The sequence below is a fragment of the Podarcis gaigeae genome (assembly GCF_964106915.1).
Source record: "Podarcis gaigeae genome assembly, chromosome: 1".
Classification (NCBI taxonomy): Eukaryota; Metazoa; Chordata; class Lepidosauria; order Squamata; family Lacertidae; genus Podarcis; species Podarcis gaigeae.
Window position 1 is genome coordinate 23,029,970 of NC_139678.1, and position 22,040 is coordinate 23,052,009.

The 22,040-nt window shown below is 42.1% G+C and overlaps 1 protein-coding gene across 14 annotated transcripts in view; it reads left to right on the forward strand.

Annotated features, from left to right (window-relative positions):
• LOC310841298 (cation channel sperm-associated auxiliary subunit beta-like) overlaps nt 1-22,040 on the forward strand; it is a 105,436-nt gene that overhangs the window by 77,280 nt on the left and 6,116 nt on the right. For all 14 annotated transcript variants that reach the window (XM_083731935.1, XM_083731934.1, XM_083731928.1 and 11 more), the window contains 14 exons: nt 579-645; nt 1,091-1,137; nt 2,053-2,205; nt 3,581-3,733; nt 4,554-4,698; nt 5,461-5,612; nt 6,558-6,700; nt 7,975-8,171; nt 8,534-8,860; nt 10,700-10,839; nt 13,386-13,595; nt 15,692-15,802; nt 17,225-17,335; nt 18,747-18,885. In XM_083731935.1, the coding sequence (XP_083588061.1) occupies nt 579-645; nt 1,091-1,137; nt 2,053-2,205; nt 3,581-3,733; nt 4,554-4,698; nt 5,461-5,612; nt 6,558-6,700; nt 7,975-8,171; nt 8,534-8,860; nt 10,700-10,839; nt 13,386-13,595; nt 15,692-15,802; nt 17,225-17,335; nt 18,747-18,885 (2,095 nt within the window). The remainder of the gene's footprint in view (nt 1-578; nt 646-1,090; nt 1,138-2,052; nt 2,206-3,580; nt 3,734-4,553; nt 4,699-5,460; nt 5,613-6,557; nt 6,701-7,974; nt 8,172-8,533; nt 8,861-10,699; nt 10,840-13,385; nt 13,596-15,691; nt 15,803-17,224; nt 17,336-18,746; nt 18,886-22,040) is intronic.

Genomic DNA, 22,040 nt, shown 5'->3' on the forward strand with positions numbered 1-22,040 from the left:
GGATAGTGCATTGTATAGTTCCAGTTGCTAGTTTCCACTTGTGTGCTATAATTTCAGAGGACAAGAGGAATTGGGTCCCATTGAGGCCATATAGCTATCCTTTGATCTGTGAATTCCCTGACAAAGTTATATAAACAGCTGTCAATGTGTTAAATCAGAATTCTGTGCTGCATGAGAAGAACAGAAAGAGGCAGTGTGGTAGTTTTCTTTTCTCATGACTATCATTGGGAGCTGGAATGAGATCTTGGGGAAGTTGGTATCTCAAGTACATCTTGCTCTGCTTCTGACATCTCTGTAATTCTGATACTTTTGGCCATCGATTCTCTTGAGTTGTTCCGCCACCAGCACCACCACTAATATCACTGGCATTGCCGCTAGAAACTAGAATGCTAGTTCTGTTTTCTGATATTTGACAGTATTGTCCACTGTCTTCCTTGGCTCCACAGAGGTTTTTAGGCAATGTGTGATAGTTAGAAAGGACGACTTGTGCCTCAGCAGACCCTTTCAGAATCTTAACAGCTATACTATGTGAATTCACTTGGCATGCTAAGTATTTCCTTGTCTTTTTCCACCCACAGAATGATTATCTTAAAGCTGAAATATGGTACAGCCTCCAGTGTCTAGCTAACAAAGAATTATACGAAAGTAAGAAAACCAGGGACTCAGCTAGATTGGTAAAGAAAAAGTGATTTATATGTGTTGAATGTGTAACTTGAAGCCATGGGTTCTCCAACGTTATGGAGAAATATAGCTGTGTCATCTACTGTCCTAATGTCTGCTTCCAATGTCTTCATGTAGCTGTTGAATAGCATGGGGGACAAAATAGCACCCTGCAAAACTCCATAGTGTAAGTGGAGGCAAAGAGTGCTCCTGCAATGCTTGCCTGCAATAAACCAGCTCAAGGCAGAGAGCATGCCTCTCCGCTCATATACACTTATATATTTTAAGGCATGTCACAAAAATAATTTCAAATTTTCACCCTGAGTTCTTTTTAACTGTTCACATGAAGCTGGGTTGATGCCTTTTGTAAACTATATTTTAGAAGTGCAAGCACTGAGTTGTAGCTAATATATTTCTGCTTTTCTTGCAGCAGACTATGTTAGTCTGTCATTCAACAAAGATAAGTCATTGAGCCAGGTAAGGCAAATGACGATAAAACCTTATGAAAATTTGCCGACGTATAGTTGAGGTTTAAGGGACGTGGGTGGCGCTGTGGGTAAAACCTCAGCGCCTTGGATTTGCCGATCGCATGGTCGGCGGTTCAAATCCCCGCAGCGGGATGCGCTCCCGTCTTTCGGTCCCAGCGCCTGCCAACCTAGCAGTTCGAAAGCACCTCCGGGTGCAAGTAGATAAATAGGGACCGCTTACCAGCAGGAAGGTAAATGGCGTTCTGTGTGCTGCGCTGGCTCGCCAGATGCAGCTTGTCACGCTGGCCACGTGACCCGGAAGTGTCTGCGGACAGCGCTGGCTCCCAGCCTATAGAGTGAGATGAGCGCACAACCCTAGAGTCTGGCAAGACTGGCCCGTACGGGCAGGGGTACCTTTACCTTTACCTAGTTGAGGTTTGGTGCATTCTGTTCAGTACATAATTTGACTTTGTACTTTTTTAAAAGCATCAGTAATGTGCATTTTGGCCCTTGTCCTTGTAAAATCTTCTTGCTTTGCTTCTTGTTTGCATTTATACAGGAGAGGCCTGCTGAGTGGAGCACTGACACAGCGAGTTGCTGCCACTTACCAGGAAGGAGGACAGGAGGGGCAAGGTAATGGGGAAACCACTGCTGCATGGGTGCATCATCATCAACATCTTCATGCTGGTGCACTGTACAGCTCTGACCTTTCTGTTGCCTTGGCCCTCCACTTCTCCCTCCTGGTCAGTGGCAGTGGCTGTCCTCCTAGGAGGCCAGGTACACACCATTGCCCCTCCCCACTCGCCACTCCTGTATATTCAGAGCTCAGTGGATTCTTTGGCAAAGCTTTTAAGTTCGAACAACGATGTATTTCTAAATTGATTACTTTGCATCCTTTTGTTGTTGTTGTTTTTTAAAAAAACAGGAATCCACTTGTTTCTATAGCAATGATACATTTCAAAAATGGCACAGCTGCTTGCCTCACAAAATGAAAGGTGAAGGGCACTTTTCTAGACGGGTGGTTTCTTTTCTCGTTGATTATGAACAGAACACTGGCATCGCATTGTTATCTCAACAGGTACAGTGCACCAAAGGACTCCTTTTTAATAGATACCTCTGAACAGATGGCAATTTGCTGCTCTAGTTTAGAATCGATTCTCATTTTTTGTGATGTGATTTATGGTTTGGTGAAAGCATTTGAATTGAATTAGAAAGGGGGCAATTCGCAATGGATGGGACAACTGATTGAAAGCCCCCTCTCCCCATTTCCCCTGGCTGACCCACCAATATCAAACCTGTGTCCTGCAATAGCCTCAACTCCCTCCCCACCCCACTGATAAGCTGGGTGCCTTCAGGAGGAGTGGTGGGATATTAATTAACTAATTAACACATAAACTTCCACAGTTCACCTAAGTTCACAGGTAGTCTATGAATGCCTTTCTGAAGAATATAGATCCTTCTGTTCCCTTTCAGTTCCATGATTCCAATATATATGTTGGATATTTTCTTCAAAACAATGGCCACGGTGATGTTTTAAAAAGGAAACATTTTAAAATGAGGCATTGTATCATCTGGTGCTCTGATCCCCGCAATTGTTGTCTTTTCTAAAGCATCTCTTTTTCTTTGTTACAAATGCCACAGGTGCCTTCTTCCTCCCTTAGAACAATAATTAGGCAATATATTTTTGATTGCCCCTTAGAAGGCAGAGGAAGTGCCCAGATAGATTGCATCTGGGCACCTCTTCTACTGCATTCTTAAGGTCAGTAAAAGTATGTTGTTGTTGTCTAATTGCTCTTGGTCAGTCTTTCCTTCCCTCTTAGGCACGAGGGCATTCAGCTAACTAAAGGTCCTGATTCTGGGACTCATAGGTGCCAATTCCCTGGGGCCCTGGGTGCCCAAACCCCCACAAAATTCCCCATGAAGGGGCCGCGCACCCACAAATTTTGGTGTCAGGGCCAAGCATGCGGCATGGCACCCACGACCCTGGGCTAAGCTTTCACTCCTGCTGGGACTTTGAGGCCTGTCTAACAAGCACTTCCTGAAGAGGCAGAAGCAGCAGTGTGGCAGAGAAGAAAATGAAATCCGTACTTGGATTACTTGATCTTCTTGCAGCAGAAGAGCATTCTGCCCATCTCAGTGCAGTTCTGGCTCCATATGCCAGCTGTTTGAGCCAGCACTTCATGTATGTTCCATTTTCTCAGCTTGTTTTCTGAACTTAGAGGTCCCAGCCTCTCAGAAAGTGCTTATTAGCTGTGCCTAAGGGATGAACCAGGGCCTTCCCTTCAATTAACGCCTTCCTGGCAATGAGAAGGTCTTAACCAGGTATGAATTGGCTCTTGTTAGGCAACTATCCCTCCCCAGTTCTAACACTCCGCTTGGACACTGTGTTTCTGCTGTATCATTTCTTTCTTTGATAATGCATATGTTTAACTGTGTTTCCTTTTTCTTCCTAGAATCGGGCATTGATATCAGTGCATAAGTTGACAGATGGCAGCATGAATAAAAAAAGAAAATTCCCAGCCTTCTGGTTTCCAGATCCGCGATTTATACCAAAAGGATTGTATTTTCACACAAACAGCCATTTTCTGTATGCATATGGCAATCAGGTGTGTAAGAAGGAAGGTGTATTAACAACTGGCACATAGTGTTGCAAAGGTGGCATGCCAAACCCCAACCTCTGTCAAGCGGTAGCAGGATTCTGGGGGTTCCAGGCTCTCACCCTGCAGCCGTGTTTCCCTTGAGAATCAAGACACAGAAGTCACACATCCTCCAACATTTCTCCGATGAAAATAGGAATGCCCCATTCCATAACAATAATTCTACTATTTATACCCCACACATCTTACTTGGTTGCCCCAGCACTCTGGGCAGCTTCCAACGTATGTAAAAACACAATAAAACATTAAACATTTAAAAAACCCATTAAAAAAACCCAGTATATCTGAAAGAGCGTCTCCACCCCCATCATTCTGCCTAGACACTGAGGTGCAGCGCAGAGGGCCTTCTGGCAGTTCCCTCACTGCAAGAAGCCAAGCTACAGGGAACCAAGCAGAGGGCCTTTTTGGTAGTGGCGCCCGCCCTGTGGAAGACCCTCCCATCCGATGTCAAAGAGATAAACAACTACCTGACATTTAGAAGACATCTGAAGGCAGCCCTGTTCAGGGAAGTTTTTAATGTGTGACATTTTAATGTATTTTTAATCTTTGTTGGAAGCTGCCCAGAGTGGCTGTGGAAACCCAGTCAGATGGGTGGGGTACAAATAATATATTATTATTATTATTATTATTATTATTATTATTATGTCACTTCAGTGCTGCTAACACAGTGGTTTGACTTCACTCCCAGAGGGGGTGTCTCTCAAGACAGATGCATGCCAACAAAGATCTCTTATACAATATTCATTATTGTCTCCCCCCTCCCTTTTAGGTGTGGGTTTCTTATGATGGAGGCAGCACTTTTATACCATTTTTCACCTTAAATTCTGAGACGATTATAGACGTAGATTCATGTGTTTACACCCAAGCGATTATATTTGTGACTGACTCGGCAAACCTTTACTACACTAAGGCAGGTAGGAAAACATTAAAAAGTAGAGTCTCCTGCAGTCTTTGAAGACTCAAATATGAGATTAGGCTAAGAAACCAGGTCCCCCAACCTATGTGTTCTCATAGCTAGATAGGGAGAAACAAGTGGAAGCACCTGATGCACCTAAGGAATTCACTCTCTGCTGGGCAGAACCAGGGAGCCCTAAGGGTGCCCAAACCAAGAACCATGTAGACTAGAGACATAGATTCACTGCATCTTCTATGACTTCTACCTTAAGTGAGATTGCAGGAACTTGGGTGACCAAGAGCAAAGGCTATCATCTTGTCTCCTGATGCCCCAATTTCACATTATTCTCCAGGGAATAAATGCCCTATGCATTCTGCTTGCTGATATCTCATAGTGTAGTATGGTTGGCTGGGATCCAAAGAGCTGTTGCAATCTTCTAGTGGATCTTGGGGGCTCTTAATCCCCTCTTTTGTTGCTGCAGCACCCTGCATCTACCTTCCAAAACCCTCCACTGCAGATCAATCCATTCAGACCATGAGGCACAAGGAGCTTCTTCCAAAAAGGAACAACACCTCCTTGCATGCTTCAAAGTATTTGACCACATATGGCCTTGTTAGATCTTGGCCGTTAGGAACTATTGTCAGAAGTTGCATAATTTAGATATACTTTTTCCTGGTCAAAACGACCTATTTCCTTATTGCATTGATTAAATATGGGTTGGAAGAGCTGTTGATCTCTCCAAATATTCACAGAAACCTATTATATTTCCCCTTTTCTGTAGGTACACTGAGATATGCCAAGCTTTTCCCGCCAGCAAAGGGTATCTTCAACATGTACTTTGACCACCTGGGAATATTAAATCATATTTCTCTGAATGATTCAGTTGCCACATTTGTAAAAGAGACAAGTGTGGATGTTGACACTTTCTTGAAGGTTAAGTATGCTTTTGATGCGTGAATGAAAAATGTCTATGAGATTGTAATAATTGTTCTTGTTAAGGACAAACCTTCACTCTTCCAACATGTCAAAGTAGGAAGCTAGTGCTAGAATGGACACTGGAGTCATTAATCCAGCATTTTTTCACCACTATCTAGATATCCTTATAATAGATTAAATTCTTTTTTAAAAAAGAAAACATTAAAAGTTGATTTCAGAAATGCCACCATTATAATAGGTTAAAGCAAGAAAGATAATTATTTTGTTCCTGAAAAAAAATAGCTGCTCACTGCTTTCTAGGGGGGCGCGGGGGCAAATAAAGTGTGGCATGCTGGATTCGAACACTACCTTCTTCTCTCTGCACTAGCTGCTTCTACCATTTGTTGGAGTGCATTTTCTCTGCAGCTTTACATTAATGTGTAGGATTAGCGAAGAAGAAAGTAGTAGCAATTTAAGAGAAACTAGGGAGAAATTTAGTACTATCAGTATTATTTGTGATTACTGCAGCTATGTCTGTGCTGCTTAATTACCAGTTTCTAAGCAATTTATTTTCTGATTGCTATTATAAATTAAATTATCCCTTAGTGTGGTGTGGAGCCAGTGTGGTGTAGTGGTTAAGAGCGGTAGACTTGTAATCTGGGGAACCGGGTTCGCGTCTCTGCTCCTCCACCTGCAGCTGCTGGGTAACCTTGGGCCAGTCACACTTCTCTGAAGTCTCTCAGCCCCACTCACCTCACAGAGTGTTTGTTGTGGGGGAGGAAGGGAAAGGAGAATGTTAGCCATTTGAGACTCCTTCGGGTAGTGATAAAGCGGGATATCAAATCCAAACTCTTATTCTTATTTTTTTTAAAATTCCCATTTATTCCTAAGCTAGTTTAGCAAGTTTTGTATCTATAAACGCATGAAAAAATATATATAATTAATTTTCTCACTTTGTTTCAGGATATTGACTTAGGTTTTGAATTTCCTTTGGCTGTACAGTATATCACTGAAGAGCAAATGTTACTTTTAAACCATGAGCCACGGATGATAACAAAACCTGAGAGATTCAGTAGTCTGCAAAGAGGCAAAAGATTAGATTATGGGTAAGTATCAATAACAGCATATGTTTTGTTAACAAGCAATGTCTTGTTCTGTTGGGTTTTTCTTTTTAATGTACCCTGCTATTTTACAGAATATAGGAAAATAGCATCTCTCTAATTTGGTTAAATTGTTCAGAGGGTTGCCACTTTCTTGTTCTGCCTGCTCTTAGAACCACTTTGTACTAACATTTGTGATGTAATACAAGTAATACAAGTTTCAAACAAAACTTGTAGGCTTCAAAAATGTATCAGTAGGAGATGTGTGTGTTGTCAGAAGTTGGAAACGGTTCCTGCAGTGTGTATGATGATGACATGGTTTTCCCATGGCTTCCTCATCTGGGGGGGGGGGGGACCCACCACCACATTTGGGAGCAAAGACTGCTGGAGTCTGCTGTCTTCCAGGGATGTGATATTGCTGGAGCCAGAAGGAACAGATTCAGATAATATGGCCCATGAAGTATTGCACCTACTAGGTGTACCAAACATGGAGATTAAGGGGTATTTTCGTGTGATAAGAAATACATTTGATTTTGATTTGATTTAATATTTGCATTCTGCTTTCCCCACAACAAATGTTGAGTTCAAAGTGGCTCACAGTAACAATAATACCATTACAGTGGTGCCCCGCAATAATACCATTACAGTGGTGCCCTGCAAGACGAACGCCTCACAAGACGGAAAACCCGCTAGACGAAAGGGTTTTCCGTTTTGGAGGCGCTTCGCAAAACAAATTTCCCTATGGAGTTGCTTCGCAAGACGAAAAAATCTTGTGAGTTACGGCGGGGTTTTTTCGCTCCCCCCCCCCTTTTCCTAAGCTGCTAAGCCGCTTAACAGCTGATCCGCTGATAAGCCGCTTAACAGCTGATCGCTAAAAGCCGCTAGACCGCTGTAGCACTAATCCGCTAAGCTGTCAATGGGCTTGCTTTGCAAGACGAAAAAACCGCTAGACGAAGAGAATCTTGCGAGGCACCACTGTACAAGTTAACAGACATTGTGATCATGGTAGTAAATTCAAAGCACAGGAGAATATAAAGCTAAAGACAAATTCATCAAAAAATTACTACAATTCAATAGAAAATCATAATGATTCAAAAGATCAGAAATAGCTGCTGAACAGCAGCCCTGTGCCAGCTGACATGCTTGAAACCACAATTTTCTCTTAGCACTATTTTCCAGCAAGGGGATGTTAGGAACTAGTCAAAATTCGTTAAAATTCATTAGATGTGTGATCTGACATCATCAAAGTGGTATTAAATGTATGCTTCTTTTTAATTTAGGCCAGGAGGATCGTGTATAATCAAAGAGGTTTTTAGGACGAGAGCTCCTCCGGGCTTTATATCATCTGTACTGGTAGATGTTCTAGATCGGTTTCCTGTTGAATCTAAAACTGCTAGCCCTTGTACAGCAAATACTTTAAGAGTTTTGCCCCCTACAGGGACCAGTATATCATACAGGCTTCAGCTGACTTCTCCAGGTTTGTGCATCACCTGATAATGAAAAGTTTTTGGAAGGAGGGTCTTTGGCTTATGCTAATCACACTTAAGTGGAGAAATATATAGGAAAAGAATTGTAGGGAATACTATTCGCCTAAGATTGGTTGCATGGTGGTGGCCCCTGCCCAGCATTTCCTAATTTCCTATGTAGCCTCTTTTATATGTTCCTTGCCATCCAGTCATTTTTATTTCTACTAGATCCCCTTCCTAAATCAACAGCCAGCCAATCAGTCTCCAACTATGTGTAAATGCATACTTTTCTTATGGAGACAAAGTGGCAAAATGAAGGGAAATGCAGCTTCTGCTCATTGAATGATGTATTCATTATTTTCTTGTTTTCCAGGTCTGAATATATTTAAACCAACCGATCTTGAGAAAACAGTGGTGATTCCAGGCAGTAGCAGTTTCTTCATTATTCAAGTTGTGGATGACCAAAATGCTTTAGGAGATGCTACTATGCCTAATAGGGTGCCTTTAAATACAGACATTCCACCTGGGAGGTGGTTCTTGTATGACTTTGGCACTGCAAATACCAGAAAATGGAAAATTGTTGTTGACATATGTAGATATGCAATACAACAATTTGATGACCTACCACGCCATGCCATTAAATACTTGGATATTGGGTCAAAGCTGGAATTTAAATTCAGAGTGACTCCAATTAATGTAGGTAAGACTGCATATATTTCTTGTCTCTCCGCTCTTCAGTATTCTCGATAAAATGTCTGAAAGTGTTTGAAATCATATATAATCATAAATTATAATCCTCTAATAATTTAGCTGACATTCAGCAAAATGTATTTTACATATATTTTTATATGCATGATTGCTTTTAAAAATGTAATAATAAAAATAATTATAACCAAGATTTATCAAATAAACTATCAAAGCTTATCTGACTTCCATATTTTTTGCTGTGTGTGAGAGAGAGAGAAGGATTTGGTCATTTGTATCCAAAACTATATTCCATTAAAAATCCTTCAAAAATAAATTAAAAGGCAGATATATTCACAAATATCTTAAAAAAGCACCACACAGAATTCTGTGTGCAATAATAAATCTTAATATTTCCATCTTTCAAAACATAGCAAGTCCTAGATTTGCACTCAATAACATTTTATAATTCTTTGTATACCCAATTGTTGTTGTTGTTGTTTAGTCGTTTAGTCGTGTCCGACTCTTTGTGACCCCATGGACCAGAGCATGCCAGGCACTCCTGTCTTCTGTATACCCAAAGAGAAGTCCAATTTGTTATATGTATTAATTCAGCAGGTTACCAGCATGAGTTTGACCAAACTGCGGGAGGCAGTGGAGGACAGAGGTGCCTGGCTTTCTCTGGTCCATGGGGTCACGAAGAGTCGGACACGACTAAACGACTAAACAACAACAACATTAATTCAGCAATTGAAATAGCAAATGCCTTCAATTTGCTTATTTGATCCTTAATTGATGGTATATTGGAAAATATGTTATTTTTTGCAAGGAATTCATCTTGATTGCTAATAGTACTGTTGCTAGAACAAACAAAAATGACAACAGGATGAGCTCTGCCAAGCACCTTTAGTTAAATTAAATGCCGATGAAGTAATCCCATTTGTATAAACTCTTCAGAACAGATCTGTTTATTCATTATGTTTGTCAGATGCTTTCTACAAAACCTCGGAACTCGAACGCAATCTGTTCCGGAATACTATTCAACTTCCGAAACGTTCAAATTCCAAAGTACAGCTTCCGATTGGTTGCAAGACCTTCTTGCACTCAAGTGGAAGCCGGACAGATGTTCGAGTTCCGAGGAATATTCGAAAACCGGAACACTTCCTTCTGGGTTTTTGGCGTTGAGGAACTGAAACGTTCGGCAACATTCAAGTTCCAAGGTTTAACTGTACCATGATGAATGGTACTGAAAAGCCACTGAGAACTCCAAGAGAACCGAGAAGGTCACACCTCACCTCCATATCTGTCTTGGTAAAGGTCACTCCACATGGCATGCAAGGCAGTTTCTGTGCCAGAACCAGGCATGAGACCCAACTGGAATGGGCCCAGAAAATCAGGGCTTGGAGGTAGCCACCTACCAACCACTTGAACACCTTCCCCTTCGTTTTGAAGAAAGGTTTGTTTCAAAATGTATATGTCATATAGATTTTGAAACTAGCAGGATATCCTATTGACTCCCATCCTGCCTACAGATCTTTATACAACTCTTTATAAGTTATAATCCTCACTCTAATAATTTAACTGAAATTCAACAAAATGTATTTTACATATATTTTTATCCTATTGACTCCCATCCTGCCTACAGATCTTTCATATGGATTTCTCATTTTGATGTGCATATGTACACAGATGTATATGAAGTAAGGGTACACTGGAATCAGCCAAAATCCTCAAGTATTTTTCAACCCAACTGCAGTCTCAGAGTGGAGCTAAGTTTTTCCTTTTGTGAGAGGTTGTTCTACAGGAAAGAAATATTGGAAATAAACATCATTCTCATTGTTTTTTCCTTCCACAGCGTATAATGTGTTTCATAATAGGCTAATGTACATTGCAATTGGAAGGCCTTCTCTACTGGATGTGAGCACAAAAAATTATTTTGACGACAACAATAGCAATTTAATCGATATCACTGTTCATAGTAGATTTTTTGAAAAGGTAACATGCTGCCAGCTCTTTTCAGAGTACCTTGATAAAGTACACACAGCTTTAATGTGCATTCAGACTCCAAAAATCTTCTCCCCGTGTTTTTGTACAAAACAAACTTATGTTGGTTTTAGACCAGTTTACGCTATGGCTTTCCTCACAGAACCCTAGAAATTGTAGAGTAATGAGACTTGGTTGTAGATGTGATGGGAATTGGTTGCAGATAGTAGGTGTGGCGGTGAGCTGGCAGGGAGGGGCCAGCTTGTGTGCTGGGAAAAGGCATTGGGTTGGATACTTAGTGTAACCTGGGGGTGAGAGGGAGCCTCTCCTGTTGGACATGTAAAAATCTCAGGGTACCCTGGTAAAGGCGTCTGGGTTGAAATCCGAAGGTCCAGATGACGTGAGGTTGGGGTGATGGGCCAAAGGACTTCCGTTCAGTGGCCAGGGGCTGTCAGCTTAGTTTACCAGCATCTTGAGGGGACCCTTAACCCAGGACTGACCCTTGTGAATAATCATCCAGCAATCAGGTAGGATGATTTGGGATACACACCCAATGCCTATGCCAAAATCTCATGGCCAATTTATTTCCAAGTTCTTCTCATGTCGTTTTTGTTGCTTACTTCCCAGTTCCCAAGGCACACTACCCACAGGCCTGCAATCCCCCTCCCACAAGCACAAGCACATTTTAAAAGCTATAAAATGTTAATCAGCCGAACACCTGAGAAACGTTTTCACCTGGCAACTAAAGATATGCAATGAAGGCACCAAGGAAGCCTCCCTAGGGGGAGCGTTCCACAAATGGGGAGCTACCACAGAAAAGGCCCGCTTTTGTGATGGCACCCTCCAGACCTCTTGTAGAGAAGGCACATGCAGAAGGGCCTAAGGTTAAAACTGCAGGGTCCTGGTTGGTTTATATAGGGCGAGGCGGTCCTTGAGGTATTATAGTCCTGAGCCGTTTAAGGCTTCATAGGTCAAAACAGAACTTGGAATTGAGCCCGGAAACTAATTGGCAACAGGCTGGATCCTGGACACAAAAACTAGCCACTCATTGTGTTACACTCCTTTTGTGATTCAGCTTCAGTTTATCTTCTCATCTTCAGGCACTAGTTTAGCACAGACACAGCTAGACTTACTGAAAGCAATGGGATGCAAGTTATTCATGACTACAGTGCAATTGTATCTTACACAGGCGTTCAGTTCAAAACATTCTACATATTTGCAAAAATGTGTATACTCAAATCATTGGAACTGGACCCCTTCATGAGCATCCTGGGCTCTAGAAGCCCTGAAGTGCTCTTGTGAGATCTCACAGGTCCATCCAAGTTCTCTCAAAATCACCCAGGAGCATCCAAGACCCGTCACACACAGAGGCAAAGGAAGGCAGAGAAAGCTTAAAAGTTACTGTAGTTCTATTGTTATGAATGGGGCCCAGTCCCAGCTAACTTTACCTGATGTGTGACCCTTGTCTTGGTATGGATATATTGTTTGTCATAGGCTTGTTTTGGAGTATTAGATTAATAATATTTAAAATGTTCCTGTGGGAGAGGCATTTGTCATATGAGAATACTTAAAACTATTCCAATGGAAGACAGAATCTGGAATTCTTCTAGTATGTACAATGCACACATGCTGTGCTAGGGAAATGAATGCAAATGCCTTGCTTGCTTGCTTGCATGTCAACAGCCATGCTTCCATGGATAAGGCTCTATGGCAGGGGTCAGCAAACTTTTCTACCAGTGGGCCGGCTCACTGTCCCTTAAATCGACTGGTGGGCTGGACCACACACACATGCATACATACACATACACACCAGTGGAGGGGGGCTTCTCTCTCTCCCCCAGCCCCTCCCCTCCCCCTGCTTTCCTACCTCCTCTGGCAGCGGTTGGGAGCCAGTAACGGTGGTGTCACCTCTCGTTTCTGGAAGAGCTTTCCCAGGTCTGGGCCAGTAGGCATGCCAAGCTCCGGCCAAAGCCCCACAACATGCCCACAGGCCTCTCTGTCCATGGCAGCATTGCTGGCCAATCTGAAGCCTCTCCGCCTGTGTGCTGAGGAAACCCGGCACGGCTCTGAATTGCCCAGTGTCGCTGCCCGCCCAGAGGCACCCGCAGCTTCGAAGTGGCTGCGGGAGCTTCCTGAAGCCGATCCAAAGCCACCTGCATGCCAATCGCGGAAGTCAATCGCCGCGCTGTGCCAGTTTAGCACAGGGACTGACCGGGCAGGGTCCTCAGGCTGGATTAAAGAGCCCCTCTGGCCTTATCTGGCTCACAGGCCTTAGTTTGCTGACCCCTGCTCTATGGAGTCAGCTACATTAGTCAAAAAACAGCGCTTCAAATGCATTATAAACATGCAACACCAGATGGTGCTGGAGAAAAACAAACAAACAAAATTCTTTGCGATTTTCCATAGTGTTTGTTTTCTTTTGTTATAACGATTTAATTTCTGACTTATTTATAGTGGGTTTCCCCCCTGTGTGTAGATCCATCCTATTATGAGAAGTTAATTATATTCATCTATGTTGGAGACCAAGTAATGTTATGCTTTTTCATAAACATCCCTAGGGTAAAACCACCATAGCTGTGATTATCGCAGTGGGATCTCTCCGATGTGAAGTGATAACTCTTGTCTTAACGCTGAAGAATTCCTGCTCCTATCTTAAAGCAATGCATTATGTTCTATCTGCTAAAACCTCTCCTTCGGACTGGCTAGTTGAGGATGTCAGCGCTGAACCAAATGGCTCAGCGATTGCCAGACTTTTAAAGCAGCTACCGGTAAGGATCCTAAATCCTATATGTTAGTTTCTTAAATGTTCTGATCAGGGGAGAGGCACAGATGTATCCATTGCTCTATGAAGCCTCAGGATGCATTTTTCCAAAGCCATACCCAGGCACAAAACTCCTGAGCTAGAATGATTTAAGTGTGGCCCATGAAACAGAGAGCAATGCTGAGGACATCACTACATTCTCTGGCATCTGTGTCAGTGAAGCAGACAGGTAAAAGCTAACTTTTCTTCTGATAGAAGGCAGGGTCAACATTTCCAACTGTCTTTTTTAAAAAATCAATTTTTTAAATGTTTCATTAATAACAATCCTATGGAGGCCACATTAACTCGATGGCAAATTATGCCAAATCACAATACAATCAAAAGAGCCAACTAAACAGTTCCGAATTAAACATCCCGTGTTCTGGATATCAGGAGTTGATGTTATTCCTTGATCCTATGCCAATTCTCTTAATTAGTCCAAGTTCCACAATTCCGATCTTAATCCTTTGTTCTAGCAACCACTGATGTGATGACTTTCAATCATGTTTAATAAATCCAAATCCATTAACTTGCAGAGGGAATTTATATTTTGTAGCTGTGTGAAGTATCTGTTTACCACCTTCCTTTCCTTCATGTTATAATCAGTCAATTTTCTTCAACATTGCCCCTCCGCTCATGTGTAGGTAAGCTCCATTTTGCCTCTCTGAAACCGAAAGCAATCCAGGGTCCGGCCGCGACTTCTGATTAACTTCCAGTGTTTATCTCCTTGTTTTTTCTAACAAGTTGGCGTCTCACCAAAACCGTAATAAATCAGAACTAGAGCTCTCTTTAGTTGGCAATGTTACCAATCATCACAGTATTCCACACAGTCTATTCTTTCAAGCACTCCGTAAAGAAAATTATAAGTTCTTCTTGAATCCCTCTTGCATTCCCTATATAGTTATTAGTAATTTCATTCCATAAATAATTGATTCTTTTTCAGTGAAGGCTTGCTGATCCATAGCACAGCAAAAATAATGTAAAAAAAGAGAGCAAAGGCTCCCCTTCAATCACGTAGCATTCCAGTTACGATAATGAGAGTTCTCTTCATATCAAAACCTTGGCACTCGGTGCCTGATTCATTTCACAGGTTACCATTCTCTTTCTTCCAGAACACGTCTGTTTCTTAAGTCTGAAATTCAGATACATCTTAAAAGAAACAGAGTTACCTCCGCTCATGGCGAATGCATTGGGGAGTTTCCAATTTGTGCAGTGCTATGCCCTCTGCATCCCTTCATTACATCTGGACTGCATAGGTCTTCTCAGGATATTTGAATCAGAAGCCCTTTTATTTCCTCCCCCCCCTTTCTTTTCTTTTCCCACTCTTTTATTATTTTCATCTTCATGTTTTTTTCCTGCCTTCCTCTGGTCCTGCTCCTGGTGTTGTTGTTTTTATGTCCTCTGCTCTGGGTCAATGAGGGGGTGTATGCACATGAAGGTGAGGGCTGGCTGGTGAAGGACCCTGTGTGAGAGGCAGGGAAGGGAAGGTCTCCCAGGGTGGGAGGCTGGAAGAAGGGAAGCTCCCAGGTGAGATCTGGGAGGAGCCACCCCCTTATGTGTGAGACACGGCTTGAGATCTACCTTTGAGAGAGGATTGCATCTCTCTCTCTTTATCTTTTTGTTTTAGATTAGTTTGCTTTTTAAATTTGTTCTTTCATCTGTATTAATAAAGCCTTAATAAAATTTTATTTTTTTTTAAAAAGAAATCTGTGCTGCTGGTAATAAGTGTATGAATACAGGGTTGGGGAGATGATACAAACCGGTCTTATTTTTCATCATATAATTTCCCCCTTTTTTCATTTACAAAGATTATCATACAAATAAATTTATATAACCAATTAGAAAATATAAAATCATTGACCCCCCTTTCTGTGCTTACTTATGTTTTATCTTTTATCACTGCATATCCAATTCATTTCTATTTACTATTTATCCTTTGTATTTTATTTAAATAATTTTCACTGCACATTTTTATGTCAGTCCCACTAACGATTTAAGTTGTTTGCAAAAATTCTTCAAATAATCAATAAATTTCCCCATTAAAATGTGTTGTTTTTTGTACAGGTGAACTACAGGCCACCATCTGTTTTGGGAATTGCTGTTCCACTCACAGAAAATTTCTATAATGCTGACCCCAGCAAACCTAAACTGAGGGATTATTTTACAAATTCAAAAGTAAGTCTTCATAGCTACTCCTGTAAGAGCTTTGAGAATGCACATTTTAAAAAATTGCTATCCATTTTGCACTCCGTGCTGTTGCATGTTCTTTACATACATATACACGCATTAAGAAAAGAGATTTCTAATTAAGAGGAGAATATTGAAATTCAACTTCCAGATAAGCATTTCTATAGAGTTTTCCCCAAAACTTAGGCATCCTGCTTGCACATACTATAGACTCAACATCTGTCTGCTTCCCACTATAAATAGCCCGTTTTTGCTATTTTTCTAAGAAAAATAACCTGAAAACTTGGGCTCGAAACCTTATGTTTTAACTTTATGGCCACCTCATGGCCACCTTATATCACTTGCCAAACCTTTGCAGTAATAGGATAGATAGGATCAGAACATATGTTGATAAAATTGCCCAACTACTTTCCACACACTCAAGGTAAATATACTTTAGGAGCTATGGAAACAATTTGAAGCACCCAGAGCAGCCAATATGAGCATTTCCTTTTTTTTGCCCTAGGTGAACTCTACTGTCTCACCCCGTTTTACAATCCTCCATGTTTTCCTGTTCTAACAACAAGAGGCAGTAGAGGATTGTATGCCTAGCTCCTTTTGCACTATTCCATATATTCAAGATAATGATATTTTACATCTGATTAAAGACTCTCAAAGTCCACTGTATCAAAGCTGCTTAAGAATATGGAGAGTGTAGAGAAGAAAAAGGGAAAGGCTGAAAAGCAGACAGAGAACTTCATCTGCAAAATTATTTGCTGTCACCCAAGAGCCCCAATTTCCATTCAGCTCATTAGTCTCTTGCTCAAGAGAATGCTTCTCTTCAACCCAACTGCATATCACACTTCCTGTTCACTAAGGAACAAGAGTTATTGCATAGTTCTCTTTGCCCTGACTCTCCCTTTCTTTCTGACAACCCTTTTCCACCAAATTTGAACACACAGGGCTCTCCAGTCCACTGATAGTTGAAAAACTATAGACTGATTCAGAGGTCAAATGATTTCCATTGCATATGTTGGTCTACTTTGTAAGCACAGTCGAGAATTGCCTTGATTATACCTTCTTTGGGACACGGGTGGCACTGTGGTCTAAACCACAGAGCCCAGGGCTTGCCGGTCAGAAGGTTGGCAGTTCAAATTCCCACAACAGGGTGAGCTCCCATTGTTCGGTCCCAGCTCCTGCCCACCTAGCAGTTCGAAAGCACATCAAGTGCAAGCAGCGGGAAGGTAAACAGTGTTTCTGTGTGCTGCTCTGGTTCGCCAGAAGTGGCTTTGTCATTCTGGCCTCATGACCAGGAAGCTGTCTGCAGACAAACCCTGGCTCACTCGGCCAGTAAAGCGAGATGAGCGCCACAACCCCAGAGTCGTTCGCAACTGGACCTAACAGTCAGGGGTCCCTTTACTTTTTTCACAGAATTCTGGACGGTACAAGCAATGTGCTGGCAAGTCAAATCGCTCTGACTGTGGATGTACAGAAAATATGAAGCTGTCCTTTTCTGTTGCCTTTTCTGATTGCAAGGAGAAGGTAAGGTCTATGCCTACATGTGCAGCTTTTTGTTTGTTATTCTGAGGAGTTATATAGTATCCTGGAACCATTACATCCAGTATGTAAAGTATATAAAAATAACAGTACATTAAGAAACCTAAGAAGATAAAAATACCCTTAGCTAGTGCTGAGAAGATGACAATGTTGTGGCAGGCAAACATCTCTGGGGAGGAAATTCTGCAAATGGGGCGTCATAACCAATGAATCCTTTCTCTGGCTGCCTTCTGCCATGCCAAGGAGAATTTCTAAAGACTCCTATGGTTCTTCAAGGTACTGGGTTCCCAAGCCTTATAGAGCTTTAAAGGCAAACTTTGAATTCTGCTTAGAAATGAACTGGTAGCTAGTGAAGGCTTTTAAGCCACTCACAGTTACTAACTTAGCAGCTGTATTCTGCAGTAACTGCAATTTCTGAGCAGTCTCCAAAGGTATCCCCAGATGCAGCCCAATACAGTAGTCAATCCTTGTTTCCAGATAACTGTGACCAGGCTATCGCTTTCCAGAAGAAGCTGCAGCTGGCACACCAGCCTAAATTAATGTGAAAGACATTCCTTCCCAGAAAGGCTTATCTGGTTCTCCATTGACAAAGCTATATTTAGGAGTGTGCTCAGTCTAAGAATTTGATCCTTTAGAGCAGTGTTTCCCAACCTTTTCCCAACCATGGCCCTCTTCTGACCTTGTGTTCTTCCTGTGGCCCACCCCACATGGACGTAGCCAGCCCTACCCATTGCCATCCCACCACTGCATTTAGCTGACCTGGGAGTTCTGGATTGTGGGCTCTACTGGTCAAAACGGGAGCCTCAGCGATTGCCCTCTCTTTCTGGAAACAAACCAGGACTGCTCCAAGAAAACAAACGTGGCAAAAAGGAACATTAGGCCCTGCTGGGCTGCCTCCTTACCAGCTTGTGAAACGCTACTTTAGAAGGAGTGCAACCTTATGCATAACAGATTTAACAGATGTGCCACCTACCCACAGAATCTCAGACCTTCTGGGACTGATTTTCAGTCCATTGGCTTTCATTCAGCTCATTACCAATTTGTAAGTCAGACTTCCTATTTAGCAGAACTAAACCAGCTTATGTAAATAAAGTGGTACCTCAGGTTACATACGCTTCAGGTTACAGACTCCGCTAACCCAGAAATATTACCTTGGGTTAAGAAATTTGCTTCAGGATGAGAACAGAAATTGTGCAGCGGCGGCACAGCGGCAGCAGGAGGCCCCATTAGCTAAGTGGTACCTCAGGTTAAGAACAGTTTCAGGTTAAGAACAGACCTCCAAACGAATTAAGTTCTTAACCCGAGGTACCACTGCATTTACATTTCTGTCATTCCATGTCTTTCCATGCAGGCATTATTTTAATGTCAGTGATTTCTATATATGTTTCATTGCCAGGCCCTGCGAATGAAATTCCCAGTATCAAGGCTTCCTCTCTATTTCACCATTGAGGATGAGGGTCGCTCTGTAAATCTGACATCTCCTTATTTTATCACAATCATAGAAGTCAACAACAGAACCAACTGGAAAGTTTCAGGTAGGGAGCAGAAGAATCTTGGGATTCATCATTATCTTTCGTATTGGAGAGGTTCTGTTGGAAATACTTGTCGTCAATGTATTTTCAGGCTCTCTTTCTGGCCCTATAGTAGGTGTGATGAACCTTTGGTCCCCTGTATGTTGCTGAATTCCCACCATCCCTATCCATTGGCCATGCCTGCTGGGGCTGTTGCAAGTTCTAGTTCAGGGAAGACTGTTGATATTGTAGCGTCCCGTTCACAGCGGAAGGATGAGGAGTACGTGCCACATACTCTATATTGCTTTATTTACATTTCAAAGCTGGTAGATTACAGAAAAACATATTGCCTCTGCCGGAGCAGAGAAAGCATCCTCTCTCCTCTAAAGCACGGAGAGAACAACTCTCACTGAACTGCAAAGAACAGTAAAAAAACAGGAAACCAGTGTACGTCACATCCAGTCTCCTTTCCCGTGGGAAAACCCAACAGTAACTGACTGTGGAATGTAAACATTGTCTTGTGACAAGCACTTTCGCTGCACAGTGAAAGAGAGCAGAAAACAACATCCTCCCCCTTTCTGTGAACATCACTGGGCAGCGTGTTCGTACAATATCAGTACAAACCCAACTTCTGCACATAGGTACAGTGTTGATCCCTTGACACAATCTTGGACAGTACATCAGCAGGAATTTCATTACCTGGCATATAGGATACCATTACGAGTCCCTTCTGAATACGTTCCCTAGCATGTTGCAACTTCAATTGCAAGTGCTTCGTGCTTTGCTTACAACCTTCAGAATTCAGCAAAGCCAAACATGCTTTGTTGTCCTGGTAAGCCTGGATTGGACATTTGACAGGAATTTTCATGTCTTTGCACAATTGTAACAACCATTCACAATCTTTGAGTGAATAAGACAGTGCATTCAGTTCAGTTTCACAAGTACTTAAGCTAACTGTTGTTTGCTTCTTGCATGACCAATCAAATAGACCCTGATTGTACATATAGCAAACTCCAGACGTACTCTTCCTGTCTGTAGTGTCACTTCCAAAACTTGCATCTGCAAATATCTCAAGACCACCAGACTTCTGATTGTTAAATCTCAGTCTGTAATGCATAGTGCCTTTCAAATACCGTGCTATGCGTTTCAGAGCTTTCCAATCCTTAACAGTAGGATTGTTGACTTGTCTGCTTAGCAAATTACAGCTAACAGCAATGTCAGGTCTTGAACATCTGGCAATGAAGTTTAGCTTGCCTAGCACACTTCTGTACAGTGTAGTGTCAGAAAATGCTTCTTCAGTGTCATCTACCTGATAACTTGTTATCATCGGTGTGTCTACAGGGTTAGCATCCATCAGGTTTAGCTTGCTTAACACATCAGCAATTTTCCGTGACTGGTGTACTAGAATGTTACCATCTTGATCTCTCTCTATTTCCAGAGATAGGTAGTTGTTTACCTCACCAAGATCTTTCATGTCAAAGTGCTCTTTCAGTTGAGCTAGGGCGTTATTGTACATTGTGACATCCTTCCAAAAGAATAAAAGATCATCAACATAAAACAAACAATACAGTTTCTTTTGCCCCTCCTCTTTGACAAATACACATGGATCAGCTTTCCCTTGCTGAAAACCTAGAGAAAACAATACTTCAGTGAGTTTTGTGTGCCAACACCGTGCACTTTGTTTGAGACCATAAAGGGACTTCTTCAGAGCACAAACAAATCCCTGTTTTACCTGTACGCCATCAGGTAGAAGCATATAAAGTGATTCATCTAGAGATCCGTACAGAAAAGCTGTATTCACATCATGGTGACTAATGTGTAGATTCTCCTCTGCAGCTAGCTTGAGCATAAGCCTAATGCTCTCATACCTCACGGTGGGTGAGTAGGTTTCGTGATAGTCTTCACCTGGTACCTGTGCAAAACCTCTGGCTACCAATCTGGCTTTGTGTCTGACTATCTTGCCATTTTGATCAGTCTTCGCTTTGAAGACCCATTTGCTTCCAAGCAGTTTCATTCCTGGAACTACTGGAACAAGGTCCCATGTTTTGTTCCTTTCCAAGGAATTAAGCTCAGCCTTCATGGCATTTAACCATGGCTCAGCTTCCTTTGAATCCAAATCCTGGATCTCTTGGAAACTTGAAGGGTCAAATACCTTCTTGGAGCTTTTAACAGCTGTTACTGCTATCTTAGCAAACTCATCAGCAAATCTCTTTGGAGGTCTGCCTTTTGTTGCTCTCTGTGACCTGCGAATTAGCCTTAAGTCCTCAACACTCTTCTTAGGAGAAAAGTGACCTATTGTGAACAATGGTTCCTCCAACTCTTGATCAGAGCTTTCAGAGGGTCGCATAGAGGCTTTCGCACTCTTGAAATCCTCTGAATCACCCGATTCAGTTTCAGACTCAGAATCAGAACCTTCATCAGTGGGTGTGGGTTGTTGCGGTTGCTCTTGACTATCCTCAGTCTCATCACTGTCATCAGGATAACATTGGAAAATTCCCACATTCTCCCCCCACTTGGCATTGTACTCAACACTTCTTGTGAGCTTAATTGTCTTAGAGTCAGTCATCATTATTCTGTAAGACCCTTTCTGATAACCTAGAAAGATGCCATGCAATCCACGCTTGTCTAACTTGGAGCTTTGTGGTGAGTGAACCCACATGTCAAAACCAAAAATTTTCATGTGTTTGATGTATGGCTTCTTGCCAAACATCTTCTCATAGGGGGTACAACCAATCGCTGAAGATAACCTGCGATTATAACTGTAAACAAAACATGAGAGAGATTCGGCCCAATAACTCTCTGGAAGATTGGCATCATGCAGCAAGGTTTTTAACCCTTGAAGCAATGTCTGATTTGCCCTCTCGCAAAGTCCATTCTGCCATGGCGAACGAGGACTAGACAAATCGTGTTGAATTCCTTTCTCAGTCAGAAAAGCTTCAAACTGCTGAGAAGTGAATTCTCCCCCGCGATCAGTGAAAAGAATTTTTATCTTCTTACCATGCACATTTTCCAACCAAGCACATAATTCCTTGAACCTTGGAAAAGCCTCTGATTTCTGCTTGAGATTGTATACATAAATATATCTGGAAAATGCATCAATGAGAACCATGAAGTACCTGTTTCCACCCAAAGAGGGCGCTAGTGGTCCAACCAAATCAGCATGAACAACCTGGTATGGT